Source organism: Monodelphis domestica, chromosome 2, assembly GCF_027887165.1.
Source record: "Monodelphis domestica isolate mMonDom1 chromosome 2, mMonDom1.pri, whole genome shotgun sequence".
Taxonomy (NCBI): domain Eukaryota; kingdom Metazoa; phylum Chordata; class Mammalia; order Didelphimorphia; family Didelphidae; genus Monodelphis; species Monodelphis domestica.
In genome coordinates, this window is record NC_077228.1 from 153,106,031 (window position 1) to 153,121,844 (window position 15,814).

Genomic DNA, 15,814 nt, shown 5'->3' on the forward strand with positions numbered 1-15,814 from the left:
GTAAGAGCCAGGCAATGAGGATTACGTGATTCAACTATGAAGTATAACAATAACTGGTATTAATATGGTGTCTACTAGGTACCAGATACAAATATCTCATTTCATCCTCACAACTCTGGGAAGTAAGTGATAGTATTGCCTCCATTTTATGATTAAGAAGGAAATGAATACAGAGTGATTAAGTGACTTGCCCAAGATTATGTAGTATTTGAGTCCATATTTAAACTCATTTCTTTTTTTTTAAATTTAAAATCTTACCTTCCACCTTAGAATCAGTACTAAGTGACTTGCCCAGGGTCACATAGCTAGGAAGTTTTTGAGGTCTGAAGCTAGTTTTGAACCTAGTACCTCCTATCTCTAGGTCTGGCTCTCAATATACTGAGCTACTCAGCTATCCCCAAAACTGATATTTTTCTGACTTCGGGTCCAAATCCAACCCCCCCCCCCAATTTTGAGTCCATATTTTGCCAAGGATCGTGGATAGATCATGGGCTAGGTATGCAAGATACCCTGAGATAACTGGATCATTGTTTTTTCACATTTTCCTTCCCCTTTGGAGAGGAAAGTATGTTGGAAAAACTTCCTTCTTCCAATTATATACTGGCATAGTTGGCCTAAATGCTATGAATATCTAGACCCAGAGAAGGCAGCATATTGAGAAACTGCAAATCAATTAAATTTGAGAATTATTTGAAAGAACTAGGAACTTTAGTGTTTTCACATGGAAAAGGACTTTGACTTACTATGCATGTCTCTATAGGACAGAGTTAGGAACAATATGTGGAGGTTGCAGAAAAGGAAAACATAAACTTGATGTAAGGAGAAATGTTTCTCCTTACATCAAGTTTATATTAATGCAAAATTATGTTATGCAAAATTGTGATGACTTGCTTTGGGAGTTGGATTCTAATTTGTTTGACATCTTTAAGTCAAGACTTCTTAATCACTTATTGAAAATGTTAAAGAGGGAATTCTTTTGTGACTGTGGGTTGAACTAAGTGGTTCCTGAGGTTCGTTCCAGTTTTGAGATTTAGTAATATCTGTAGGAGAATTTCCTTTACCTATGTTGCTGGCAAGATGGGTAATGGCTTTTTTCCTTGCGGAAAATTTTTTTTGTCATATATGTGGATGCCAGTTGCTTATGTATTGATTCTAAGACAGAAGAATGGTAAGGGCAAGGCCCGTGTTGGTGAAAGCATGCCATGTGTGCCCCTCTCCACAGTGCTGAGGGCAGTGTTCATATGCCCCAGCCCTCTGCCCAGCAACCCTGTGTGAGCACTTCCTCACCTTTCTGGGATAATGCTGGGGGCTCACAGGCAGCTTGAAGTTGCAGTTTGGGCATGCAATCTCGGAAAGGTTTGCCAAAGCTGGGATAGGCAATAGGGGTTAAGTGACTTGCTCAGGGTCACACAGCTAGGAAGTGTCTGAGGCCCTATTTAACCCAGGACTTCCCATCTCTAGTCTTTGCTCCTAATCTACTGAGTCCCTCATCTGCCCTCCCTGACTTTTTTTCTTCATAAGTTTTCTTAGCTACTGGTTTTTGAAGCCTTAATTCTACCTATATTAACTTTAACAGTCTGCCTTATCTCTAGCATTCTTGGATGGTGACATAGGCAGTGATATAAAATGGATAAGCAGCAAGGTGGAAGAAGCCTATCTGAGGAGCAGCTTAGCTAAGAGCATACTTTGGGTTGCAGTAAGGAAACTCAAGATAAAGCCCTCAATGAGAGAAAAAAAAATCTTCTATTGTCTTCTAACAACAAAAATAATAGAAATAGTGTGGTACCCCAAGGTGTAAAACTAGTCAAATAGTCTACATCCTTTCTTTTCAAAGTGAAAAATCACATGACTGAACAATGGGATAAATTGTCAGTTATATGATTAGAATGCATTGTGGAGAAATACTAAATATTATATCACAAACAGTTCTTGCCCTCACAGGGTCATAATCTGATTGGGCATAACTGGCCCATACAAAAAGTATTGCAGTACTTTAGGGGAAGGAGAAATCGAATTCCTGGAATTGGAAAAGGTTTCACAGAGGAGATCAAAATTGAGCTGGACAAGAAGAACCTGATGAGAAGGAAGGACTTGGGGAAGGGGAAAGGAGAGAGCATTTCAGATAGTCATTGGTTTCTATTGTGGGAGCATTAGATGGTATATGTTGTGTAATCAGGGCGCGGTGATGAATTGCCAGTTCCCTGTTGTAAAATAAGATCCAACTGGCAAGCTGGAGAACAACTTGCCTACATTATGACTTCACAGGGACTTGAGGTTTCTGAAAGTTCTGTGTTATATTCCACCACATCCTCTCTCCTTAGTCTTTTACCAGACCTCAAATCAGGTAGAATTTCACAGAATTTTTCATATTAGGAATTGTTATAGATTTGGGGGCTGCTTTTTGCTTTTTTGAGATTCAGGTATGTTTCTTAGTGGGGTCTTGGGCAAAATGTGTAAGGCATTCATGAAAGTATTATGATATTTTTTTCTTCGGTGATTTGCAAGTAGTAATGAGACCCTTTCAGAAATTTTTGTTCAGGATCCAGAATATAAATTTCTGGATAAGCTTGAGGAATTGAAGATTTTCATTAGTTACCAAAAAACTATCCATATCCAATATACCCTTCAGAGCTTTACTTTGAATTGAAGGAAGATGTTGTAGTAATTAAGAGTTGTCATCTTGGGAAGTAGTGGATTGCTAGTTGGGTGACCACTTTGTAGTAGTTGTTGTAGGAAAGATTCTTGGTTCAGGTATAGTTTGGACTAGGTAGCTTTCAAGCTCCCTTCTAGTCTTGAGATTCTATAAAGACTTTTCTGTGACCTTAGCCCACAGTATACTTGTAGGTTTATTCTTTTGGTCTTTCAAGGGTTTAGCAGGGTGTTATGCATGTAATGAAAACTAAAAATTTAATTGAATGGGCTGTGAAAATTTTTTGTCCTTATTGACAAATAATGTACTCTTACTATTTTCTTTTGTAATGCATACTTTCCTTTCTTCTCCCAAAGGATTTAAAGTGGAAATATGTGTTTGACATACTTTTTATTTTAAAAAAACTTCATTCTTGAGTTTTTTTAGTTGTTTGAAGATTCTGACTTTTTTCTCATTATTTGACATTATTAGTCTACATAGTTTGCAAGGTTTAGTTAACTTTTAATTTTCACCCAATGAATTCTGCCTTTGGTGAGGAATTCTTTCTACTTGAGAGGTGGCAATAACTGACATTTGTGAAGACATTATCAAGAATGTGCTAAATAGAGTTTTGTGCCTTGTGCATGTAGTTTATATATTGAAAGAATTTTTTGGAGTGGTGTTTAATGAATTCAAACTTCAATGAAAGATTTGAATGAGTCTATTGCTTCTCAACTATAGCTGGAAAGAACAAGTTTTGGGGTTCCACTTAACATAAGAAATTAGAGAATGACATATGTGAGGGATGTTCTCATAAAACTTTAGAACTTGAATTCTTTTTCTGATATAGGCACTGACATGTAGAGAAGAACTTCTTACTTTGCTCTTATCCCTCCTTCCACTGGTATGGAAGATACCTGTTCAAGAAGAAAAAGCATTAGGTATGTTTCTTTCTTTACTAAACCATTTATATTCAAAGTTCCTGTTAAGATTATTTTGGTATGAATATATATTTTTTAAAAACCAAAGATATTCTAAGTACATTATGGATAAAATTGTGTTTGACAACCTGTTGAGAAAAGTTTTTCCTTTTGAGATAAGTAGATTTCTTTTTGAGCAAGAAAAGACCATTGAGAGCATTTAAAATTAGTATGCTTTTATGTAATAACAATAATAAGCTTAAGAACACTCACATAAATTAGAAAACATGGTGAAGAATCCATGAGATGAAGTAAATCTATATGTATTCCATGAAATTGTACAATAAAAGTATTTTTTAAACAGAAAAATCAGAGAGATTTTTTTCAAATACTGCTTTCCCCCCCTCTAACTTATGACTTAAGAGATGATTTCACTTGAATTACAGGTAATTTATATATTTACTCTTTCTAAGAGATTTATCTGCATTGATATGTTTTAGTTCTGGACATTTGTGAAGTCTGAGAGGTTTTGCTTTCCAATTTTAGGAAAACCTTTAAAGTATGTAGATTCTGTGATAACTGAATAGAAGTAAATAAAAATTTCACAATAGTTTTCTAATTTCTTCCTCAGGCAATTCTAGGATCTGTGAATTATGAGCCTTTTTATGAGACTCTCAAGTATTTTAAATGTTCCTTTACCCTATTTTAAGTCGTAAATATGCTACTTTTGTGAAGAGTAAGCTGAGAAATATTGATTGATTGATTGATATTAGTCATTTTTGGCCCATAATCTGAGGTCTAGAGGCATTATTATATATTCATACATTAACTCTTGAATTAAAAAATTATAGAAATATGTGTACACAAGTAATTGCTAATCTGAATACTTAAATGACTATTACTTGAAAGAATTGCATTTGTTAACTGCTATTCCAGTTGTGAATTAATGATATTGCATTTTTCAACTTGGTATAAGTTTGTCAGGTTTCAAATTTGCTACTTTCCAATCTTTCTCTCCTGAAAGGGGGAAAAAGCTTGCCTTTTATTTCCTGATCTGTATCTCTTTCCAAATTACAAACTAGAACCAAAGAAGAATTTTTAAAGAGGTTTTCTTAAAACTTATTTGTAAAAGAAAGACTAGTAACTCTTTGATTTTGATACTAGATGTATGTTAAGTGCTTGGCAAACCTTAAAGCTTCATATACATGTCATCCTTTAATAGCTATATTAGTGTGGGAAAAATGTACAATGTACAATAGCTTATGATAAATAACCATGAAATCGTATGTTAAGAGTATTTAGTGTTTTTGATATTAAATGATTATATAGGTATGTGAATAGTCAAATGGAGACATTTTAAGATGGCATTTCTAAATATAAAATATTACACCTAAAGTAAATGGAAGAAAGCAGTGTTAGGCCTAAAAAACACTATTAATCAATTTTAAAAATCATATATATTTGGCTTTGGAATACAGTATATAGTTTTTTAATTGTACATAAATCTTATTCACAAACCCAGCTGGCGCTTAGGCAAAAATTGTTTCAGAGGCTTATTATATAGTTTAGAGGGAACCAGCTTGAGATTAAAAAATGTATGGGGGGAATAAATCTTTAGGTTTCCTTTCAGCTGTAGTGTTCTGTGATTAATGAAATTCACTAAGTAATAATTTTGGTGTTGACTATAAAATATTTGAATTTAAAGTATTCTACATTTTTTCCCCTTCCATTAGATTTTAATCTACCATTCTCATCTGATATTATCTGGACCAAAGAAACAAATTCAAGTTCACTAAGACATACTCAGGAAAAATTACATTTAGAAGGAAGTACTCAAACTGGTCAGGTTTCTGCAAAAGCAAGTATATCTCGAAGAAGTAGGCGTCATCGTAAACCACCCCATCACTATTCTGTAAGAGATGAAAGAAAATCTCAACTATCCACCTCAGACTCAGAAGCCAATTCTGATGACAAAAGCATAGCAATGATTAAGCACAGGCGATCCAATCTACTACAGCGTTTTTTATCATCTTCATCTAAAGAAAATCAGCCTCTAATTAGACAGACAGAGAGGCCTGATACCGTGATATTAGAGAATGTCAGACCAATTATTCCTAGACACGAATCAAACAGTGACATATTAAATGAGTCAGCTGCCTTTTCTATTATTAGCAACATGAACAACTCTCCATTTGACTTATGCCATGTTTTGCTATCTCTATTAGAAAAAGTATGTAAGTTTGATATTACTTTGAATCACAATTCTGCTTTGGCAGTCAGTGTGGTGCCCACATTAACTGAATTCTTAGCTGGGTTTGGGGCCTGCTGTAGTCTAAGTGGTAATTCGGAAAGTGAAGTTTCTACAGGTTGGACAGAAGAACCTATAGCTTTAGTTCAACGAATGCTTTTTAGAACCGTGCTGCATCTTATGTCAGTAGATATAAACACTGCAGAGACTATGCCAGAAAGTCTTAGAAAAAACTTAATTGACTTACTTAGGGCAGCTTTAAAAATTAGAGCTTGCTTAGAAAAGCAACCTGACCCTTTTTCACCAAGGCCAAAGAAAACACTACAAGAAGTTCAGGATGATTTTGTATTTTCAAGGTATCGTCATAGAGCCCTTCTTTTGCCTGAACTTCTGGAAGGGGTTTTACAGATTTTGATTTGTTGCCTTCAAAGTGCAACTTCAAATCCTTTTTATTTTAGTCAAGCCATGGACTTGGTTCAAGAATTTATTCAGCATCATGGGTTTAAATTATTTGAAACAGCAGTTCTTCAGATGGAATGGTTGGTTTCAAGAGATGAAGTTTCCATTGGAGCTTCAGAACATTTGAGAACATTAATAAATAGTGTTATGAAAATAATCAGCACTGTCAAAAAAGTGAAATCTGAGCAACTTCATCAGTCAATGTGTACAAGAAAGAGGCATAGAAGGTGTGAATATTCTCACTTTATGCATCATCATCGAGATCTTTCGGGTCTTCTGGTTTCTGCTTTCAAAAACCAGATTTCGAAAAATCCATTTGAAGAGATGGCAGATGGGGAAGTTTATTATCCTGAACGGTGCTGTTGTATTGCAGTATGTGCTCACCAGTGCTTACGTTTATTAAAAAAAGTTTCATTGAATACTACTTGTATCCAGATTCTATCAGGTGTTAATAATGTTGGAATATGCTGTTGTATGGATCCCAAATCTGTAATCATTCCATTGCTTCATGCTTTTAAATTGCCAAAGTTAAAACATCTCCAGCAGCATATATTGAACATCCTTAACAAATTTATTTTGGATCAGTTAGGAGGAGGAGAGATCTCCCAAAAGACTAAATATGCAACTTGTAATATTTGTACTTTTGACCATGATCAGCTAGCCCAACTAGAAGAGACAATGCATGCAATTTCACACAATGCTGATCCAGCTTCATTATCTAGTCCATCTTACAAATCTCAAGGAATACTACCTAGTAGTGGATTTGAAGACCTCTTATGGAAATGGGATGCGTTACAGGCTTATCAGAGCATTCTTTTTGAAGAAGACAGATTACACAGTGTGCATATTGCAAGCCATATTTGTAATTTAATCCAGAAAGGCAATGCAATTGTTCAATGGAAGTTGTACAACTACATATTTAATCCTGTGCTTCAAAGAGGAGTTGAATTAGCACATCATTCTCAACAGCTAGGTGTTAGTTCATCATGTTCTAATGCATGTAGTTATCATAGCCAGTGTTTGCTTCAGGAAGTGCTTCAGATTTACTTACAGACTCTGCCTACACTGTTTAAATCCAGGTTTGTATGTATTTTTTCTTATTGGCATAATTTCAGTCGTGTGTGTGTTTGTGTGTGTTAGCTATTTAGTTTAAACTATTGAACCTAATAAATAAAGAAAACCCTCAGTGATTGTTCACTAATGAGTACTCAGTAGTATATAAATCATTTGTCTTTAAATACCATTTTGAAAGATCTTTAACCTAAACATATTTTGCTTCATTAAGAAAAACATTTTATTGATATCTTTTTACTTCACTTTCACTTCCAAATATTAATCCTCCCAGACCCATGGCTATCCCTCATAACAAAGAATAAAAAAGAAAGAGAAGGTAGAAAAAAAGAGCAGTTCAGCAAAAATTAATCAAAACATTAACTAAATTGGACATTTAGTGTGATTTTCCACATCCATCTTCTCCCTACCTCTGTAGAAAAGAGAGGTGATGGTGTATTTTCTCCACTCATCTTTCAGGACAGGCTTAATTGTTAAAAATTTTTCGGTATTTAGTTTTTTTTTGTTCTTTCTATTTATATTGTTTTAATTATTGTGTAATTGTTTTGCTGATTCTTCTTGCTTTTTTCTCTCATTGTGCTTGCTTCAGTTCATAGAAGTTTTTCCATGCTTCTCCGTATTCATCATTTTTATATTATATAATTTGTTTAGCCTTTCCTCAGTCATTAGCACTCTTTTGTATCTAGTTCCCTGCTACCTTAAAATTATACAGTATTTGTTTTAAAAAGATATTCTTGCAATTTAAAATTCCATCACTTAACAGTAATAAAAAATTCCTGAAATATAGAAATCTATTTTTTTGGTATGTGTAATTTTTTATTTCCAAATTTTGCTCAAATCAAAATATTTAATTTCAACCTTAGAATCATCATAAGCATACTAAAATACAATTTTGTGAATTAGGTCTATAAGTATTACAGTAGATAAGAATAGTATGTAATTGGAGTTATTAAAAAAACTTTCAAAGTAGCAGAAGGAAGTAAAAATACATATAAGATTTGGGATGTTATCAAATCTTATGCATCATTAATTTTCATTTTCTTTTTGGTAAAAAGATACAAGATCTAAAAAAATTCAAATTCTCTATTTTTATATCTTTCTTCAGTCTTTTCAAGATACTGAATATTACATGTTGAGCCAAACAAACTTTTAACTTTACTGTCAGAAACTTAAAAGGGTGGGCCTGAATGTTTAGTGGTATTCTATGAAACAATAGACAAGAGATGGTAAAAATCTTTTTTCATTAGGGCCATTAACTTGGCATAGAATTTTTGGTCATCTGGATTAACAGCAACTAAGGATCTTTTATCTCAAATTCTATCAAATTTGCCAATGTCAGCCCTGGAAAGGTAAAAAATACTGCAACAATATAATATATAGTATAATAGTAGCCCATCTCTGCCTTGCCCTTTTCCAGTGTTAGAAATCACACAGTTGATGCCATGGGAACAATGTAGAAAGAAATGTAACCTTAAGTCAGAGTTAATTCATTTAGATTGCCATTCTAACTCACAGTTAAGAACTTTTTACTGAGATAATGGAAATGTTGATAGGAAATGTAGTAGGTGATTTGGATACAAGCAAAACTTTGATGGGGAATGTAGTGCTTGTAGATAGAATGCCACAATGAGGGAACAATATTACAACACTGGTCACCTAGGAAGCGACTGCATGAGGATATAAGAGAAGTATCAAAAAGGAGGTAGGAAACTAGCAAAGACAAATGTTGAATACTTACAGAATGATTTCTAGCACAGGCCCTACATCTATGAAAGAGGTGGAGAACTTACTTTTTTCCTCTAACTTCATGGTTATTCTATAGCCAGGGCCCAGGATCAAGCTCGTGCTATTCATTCCAGGTCCAATATGAGTTAGACTTTTGTGGGGCTAGCCTTGGAACTTTAACACTATTACAAAATTATTTCTATGGGGGGAGAACATGTTTCAAGTTCCAGATATAATTTATAAGCACTTATTGGGAACTTGGCTCATTGACATTTTGTGACTACTTTATATACTGTTTTAGTTTCTAAATACTTTTTGTTTGGGGGGTTGGCTATTTTAGGTGAAGGCCATAGAGTAATTGCTTTGATTCCTTATAGATCAGTCTTTTTGTTGTTGTTCAAAATATATTGCTGCAGAGAGCAAGTCTTAAAATCAGGATAATTTGGATTCCAACCATACCTTAAACTTTATGTGACTCAGGCAATTTTTCTAAGACCAAAAGTGAATTTTTAGTCTATCTATTTCAGAGGGATGTCGCTACACTAAATATTCTCCACATATATCAGGCTATATACCTTTATTAATTTAGGAGTATTAGACATATTAATTGTTTGAGATAACTATTTTTAGTAATTAATATATCAGTGCTTCAAAAATATGTACTTTAAATGGGAGGAGAACATTTCAAAATCAGGAATGACTTGCTTAGAATATATTTAGTCCTCTGATTGCATTGGTATTTTATACTTCTATATATTCATGATACACTTAAACATAACTTAAACACATATATGTAGAAGCTTCCTAATTGCTAGCCTCTGCAGTGTACATCTTTGCTAATTGATGTAGAATCTGAGCATTTTGTAAAATTTACTTTTAAAAATTTAGGAAGAAACCACTTTGTTTTTGGGAAAATGTTTTAAAACAATATACCAATTGGATTAATTTAGTTTGTCAGCTATATGCTAGGGATAGGAATGAGAACAATAATTTCACTTGTAGAGAACTCTTAGATGAGAGAATTCTCTTCTATTGAAGGTTGGTACATTCTCTGCAACTTATAGTCTTAATATCAGGGTCCAAAAAGAACACAAGTATTTAATTTTCTTCTACATTATTACATCTGATTTTCTGCCTGTTTACCCCAGAGTCTGAATGAAAGTAAGCTTTGAACAATAGGAGCTTAAAGGACTTGTCCAGGATCAGATAATAGTATATGTCAAAAGTGGGATTCAAACCCAGATCTTCCTTACTCTTAAGACCAGTTCTCTATCCACTTTGTAGATACCCAACACTTCAAAGGAAATGATCTTTGAGGTCTTGGATGCCTAGTTTTTCTGAAGTCTCCAGTGGTATTTCTTGATATTTTAATAATTTTTCCCTGTTAAGAGTGGTTTTTTAAATCCTATAAGCAGTGGCAAGGAAACACCTCATTTAAATTTTTTAAAAATTCTATTTCTCTCTTTTGTGATTGGTTATTCAGAATGAATGAATGAATGAATGAACTGATAGTCATTGTTCCTGAATTCCTTAATACATTTGTAATTTAGTATCTACTTGGGAACACAGAATTTTGTATATATAACATTTTGTGTATACTTCTCTTCATAGGGTTATAAGAGACTTATTTCTAAGTTGTAATGGAGTAAATCAAATGATTGAATTAAATTATTTAGATGGTATTCGAAACTATTCCCTAAAAGCATTTGAAACTCTGATAGCCAGCCTTGGAGAACAGCAGAAAGATGAAATCATTCCAGAAGTTGATGGAATAAATAAAGAAAAGAAGGTTTCATCTATAGTTACTTCTTCACTTAAACAGCAAGTATGCTCAGATTCTTCTCAAAGTCTTAGCAAATTTTACGCTGGCCTTAAAGAAATTTGTCCAAAGAAGCAGAAGGCTGTTGGTCAGGATATTCACATCAACATGATCAACTTATTCCTCTGTGTGGCATTTTTATGTGTGAGTAAAGAAGCTGATTGTGATCGGGACTCTACCAATGATTCAGAAGATACTTCTGGCTATGATAGTACAGCTAGTGAACCTTTGAATCACATGCTACCATGTTTATCTCCAGAAATACTTATCTTACCTTCTCCAGAACACATCCACAGGGCAGCAGACATTTGGTCTATGTGTCGTTGGATCTACATGTTGAATTCAGTTTTTCAGAAGCAGTTTCATAGACTTGGAGGATTCCAAGTATGTTATAAGTTAATAATTATGATCATTCAAAAACTATCCAGAAACAAAGAAAAGGCAAGAAAAGTGGATAATCATATATATGCAAATGAAAACACAGATTTCGAGGGAAATGTTCAATCTGAAATGACAGTGAAAGAAGATGCATTACATTTAAGTGTCAACAATGCTTCAAGTCCTTTAGTATTAGGTAGTTTAGAGGAGAATACCGAAAGTTTAGACCAACTAGATTCTCAAGAAATTTCTTCTGAATATTTTTTAAGTATAAAACCAATTTCAACTTCTGTAGCAGCTCTCAAGGAACCTAAAGTATCGAGTCAAGAACATGAATGTACACTTCAAAGTATACGATTACTAGAAGCTCTTTTGACTATTTGTCTTCATAGTTCAAAGACTAATCAACAAAAGATAGAAGTGGAGTTACCTAACCAGGTAATAATATAGATTGTTTCCCAGTTATTTTGCTATGTAATCTTATAGAAAAATAGTCAATGTAATACTTTTGTGAAAAGTCCTTTTCATCTGATACTGATGGAACACAATGAGAAATCTAAATATAGTTCTTTTTTTAAAAATTTGGGGAGCTGCAGCTGGGTGGCTCAGTGAATTGAGAGCCAGGCCTAGAGACGGGAGGTCCTAGGTTTAAATCTGGCCTCAGACACTTCCTAGCTGTGTGACCCTGGGCAAGTCACTTAACCCCCCTTGTCCAGCCCTTAATGCTCTTCTGCCTTAAAGCCAATACACAGCATTGATTCTAAGGGAAGGTAAGGACTTAAAAACGTTTGTTTTTTTTTTTCTATATAGTTAGGGGAACTATGAATACATTCAGTTATCATGTTTATGCAGATGATTCTGAAATCTACTTATCTGTCTATCATCTCTTGTCCTCTACCTGCTTATTGTGCATTTCAAACTGTAAATGCCATAGACATCTTAAATTTAACCTGTCCAAGACTAAATTATTGTCATTTATGCTTCCCTAGATTCCCATTTACTGTTGAGGGCACAGCCGTCCTCCCATTTTGCTCATGCTCACACCCTTTCACTGCACCCTGACATGGAACTAGTCAAATACTTGTCCTCTTCTCTAACACTGTCACCACCCTAGTAAAGGCCCAATCACCTCCTGCCTGGACTACTGCAATAGCCTTTGGTTGTTCTTTCTGCTCCATTTTTTTCCCTATTCCAATCTGTTCTCCACTCAGCTGGAGTGTGAGAGTACACATCTCACCATGTCCTCTCCTATTCAGTAAATTACAGTGACCGTTGCCTCCAGGATCAAATATAAAATTATTTGTTTGGGTTTTAAAAACCTTTATAAACTATCCCCATCTCCTCAGCTTTCCAGTCTCATAAACCTACAATGTACTTTATGATCCTGGTCTCCTTTTTCTTTGAACAAATACCACTTCCCAACTCTAGGCATTTCCCTGGCTATATCCCATGCCTGGACTTCTCTCCCTCCTCATCTCTGGCTCCTGTCTTCCCTTGATTGTTTCATGTCCCAGCAAAAAGCTGACATTTTATAGGCAGCTTTCCCACTTACTAATAGGAGATTACTTTCAAGGTATCCTCTATATAGTTTGTACATAGTCATCTAGATGTCATCTGCTCCATTAGAATGTCAGCCTCTTGAGGGCAGGGACTATATTTGACTTTCTTTGTATCTTAGCTCAGTGCCTGACATAAAGGAGATTCTTAAATACTTGTTGACTTGGCACAGGGCAATTTAGATAACAGTACAAAACAATATATTATTGACAAATGGTAGAATAATATGATCATTGATTCCCTTGAATTTTTATAGGAGTCACCTATAGAATGTCTATAGGATGATGTAGCAGTCCACCCCTAGCTATGGGCAAGGGAAACAGTTGGTATGTACAGATTGCCTTAGAAGAGAGCATGCTCAGTCTTGAGCATGCTCAGTATTGCACGTGGCTGGGAAAGCCTCTGACCCTTGACCCAGCTTCCCCCAGGTTAGGAGGGAACACAGGTTTCTTTGTGCTCACCTGGTTAAGAGAAACCACACCTATACCTTGTCATTAACCAATGATAATCATCCCTATGTACTGTGTATATTTGCATATAAATAGGGCCCAGCCAGCTCCGCCTCGCTCTCTTCTGCTCTTCCTCCCTTCCAGCTCGCACTGATGCCTGGCCTTATTGGACAGGCATCTCTAATCTTTCTCTATCATCTCTCCGACCTGTGTAGTATTGAATCTGGATCTCTGGTCTGGTATAAACTTTCGGAATGGTCCTTTGATCAGAGCTTGTCTGTGGCTCATTGATAATTAATAAAGACTCATTCCTGCCACCTCATCTCTAATTCGACTCTGTCATCCCCCTCATGGTATCTAAAACTTCTATCTTTTCTCCATCTTCCTACCTTAAAGCTTCTCTCTCCCCTTTGAGGAAGCTTTAGATATCCCAGGACAATAATGAAATTTCTAAGAAGGATCAAGGAAATGAGTGGCATTTAATTAGGAATAATTCTTAATATCTTAGGAAACTTTAAGAAAAGAAATGGGAATGAGTCATGAGAAATTTAAAAAAGCTCCAGTTGGGAGAATAATTTTAAGTATAGTAAATTTTATTTAAAAGTTTATTGCAAGGGTGGGGGGCAGCTAGGTGGCTTAGTGGATAGAAAGCTAGACTGGAGATCAGAGTTCCTGGGTTCAAATTTGGTCCCAGACACTTCCTTGCTTTGTGACTCTGGGCAAGTCAATTAACCCCTCTTGCCTAGCCCTTACCACTCTTCTGCCTTAGGGTTCTAAGACAGAAGGAAAGGGTTTTTAAAAGAAAAATTTATGATAGACTGAAATTTGTAATCAAAGACAATAAAGTGATAGAAGTTCAACATAAAGTGTAGCAGACTATTATTTCTCCATTTGTGTTTTTTTCTTCTAAGTTGGTCAAGAAGTAGATTAAAATTTGTTCAGTATTGGTATAATTTAAATTTTTTATTTTATAATTAAATATGATTAAAAACAAGTATACTCCATATTTCTTTTTTTTTAAATTCCTCTTAGACTTTGTCTGTGGAAAATGTATTGTTTGAAATACAGGACCATCTTTCCCAGTCTAAGGTGGTTGAAACTGATTTAGCTAAGCCTGTATTGGATGCGCTGCTTCGAGTAGCTTTGGGGAATTATTCAGCAGATTTGAATCATTCTGAAGAGAAAATTGAAAAGGTATGAGTGGATTTTGTTATGTCAAGGTAAAGACCAACCATACAGGTGAGGTATAATTGTATATACTTTCAGTGCAGTGATTTTAATTTAGGGTGGAGATAAGACTAGGCTGAGTACAAATGATATCATTAGAATTTATGGAACAAGGGCAGGATTGCCTCTTTTTTAAAAAAGGTTCCATGGAGGCAAAAAAAGTTAAATTATGAAAAAGTTATCCTTTTATGTTTCAAAACACAGAAGACTACATAGTAATATTTGCCATTTTAGAATTCCTAATTTCTATGTTCTTTGGCTTATACAATTAGGTAATTGTAGATAATTTCATGACCCTTGATTCTCATCAGTTAACTTAAATATGTACATACGGAAAATATATATGCATGTTTAATAAATTGTAAAACATTTCATATTAGTGTATTATTCCTTTTTCAGTCATTTTATTCTCTGTGGCCAGGATAAATAAAAGTTTCCTATACAAGTATATGTATGTGTAATATTTTTAGTAAAACTTAAGTAACTAACACTTTGTCACCTGTTAAACATATTTTTTGAGAAATGTTGACCCAATTACTTAGATTATTTAATTGACATTAGCATATTTGGTTTTAGTATGACTGATTAAGATTGTACTGTACTTTCTATAATTTTCTGTGTATAAAAATGTAAAAATTAAAATTAATATTCTATACTCTAAGTAGTAATACTATTTATTAAAATTGACTTAGAGCAAAGAGGAATTAAAAAAAACTAGCAAGCACCAAAAATGCTCCCTCCTTCCCACTCCTATGAGCCAGAGAGACCAAGTGGGTGCAAAAACCAAAACTCCAAAACCCCATCCACATAAGGAGCCACACAAACAGGAAAAGGAAAAAGGGGATTGTGGGAAATGTAGTCTCTTGGGTTCAAGATTCTAAATCAATAAGGAATCATAGAATGTTAGAGCTTTAAGAGACCATAGAGTTTATCTAACAGCTTAATTTACAGATAATGAAATTGAATCCCAAAAGGGGATACTGACATCACTTCACAAGTAAATGAGAACTTAAATCTAGATCATCTGATTCCAAGTCTGATATGCTTTCCCCTAAGATAGTGCTGCCTCCCACTATTGATAGCAAGTCTTATTGCCTTGTTCTGCCAAAATTGCATTAGTTTTATAGTCCTTCCTTTTTCTTACTTAACACATTAATTGTTGTAGTGATGTTTTCATACCTTTTCTTTGTGGCATATATTCTCCCAAAGACATGAAAAAGGTTTCTGAGATCTAATTTCACAGTATGCTGTGTGGAAGGTTTTTTCCTCCCAAAATCAGAATATTAAGACTGTTTAAGTAAATGTAAATCTTTTTTTTCAATAATGAACAAA

General features: G+C 34.4%; 1 protein-coding gene across 4 annotated transcripts in view; it reads left to right on the top strand.

Moving 5' to 3' along the window:
- The window catches only part of LYST (lysosomal trafficking regulator), a 248,382-nt gene that overhangs the window by 63,333 nt on the left and 169,235 nt on the right, over window positions 1–15,814 (top strand). For 3 of the 4 annotated variants that reach the window (XM_056816097.1, XM_056816099.1, XM_056816098.1), the window contains 4 exons: window positions 3,480–3,570; window positions 5,283–7,335; window positions 10,664–11,687; window positions 14,288–14,449. In XM_056816097.1, coding sequence (XP_056672075.1) covers window positions 3,480–3,570; window positions 5,283–7,335; window positions 10,664–11,687; window positions 14,288–14,449 — 3,330 coding nt within the window. Of the gene's footprint in view, window positions 1–1,260; window positions 2,345–3,479; window positions 3,571–5,282; window positions 7,336–10,663; window positions 11,688–14,287; window positions 14,450–15,814 lie in introns of those variants that run through there. The other variant, XM_056816100.1, reaches the window with a different exon arrangement.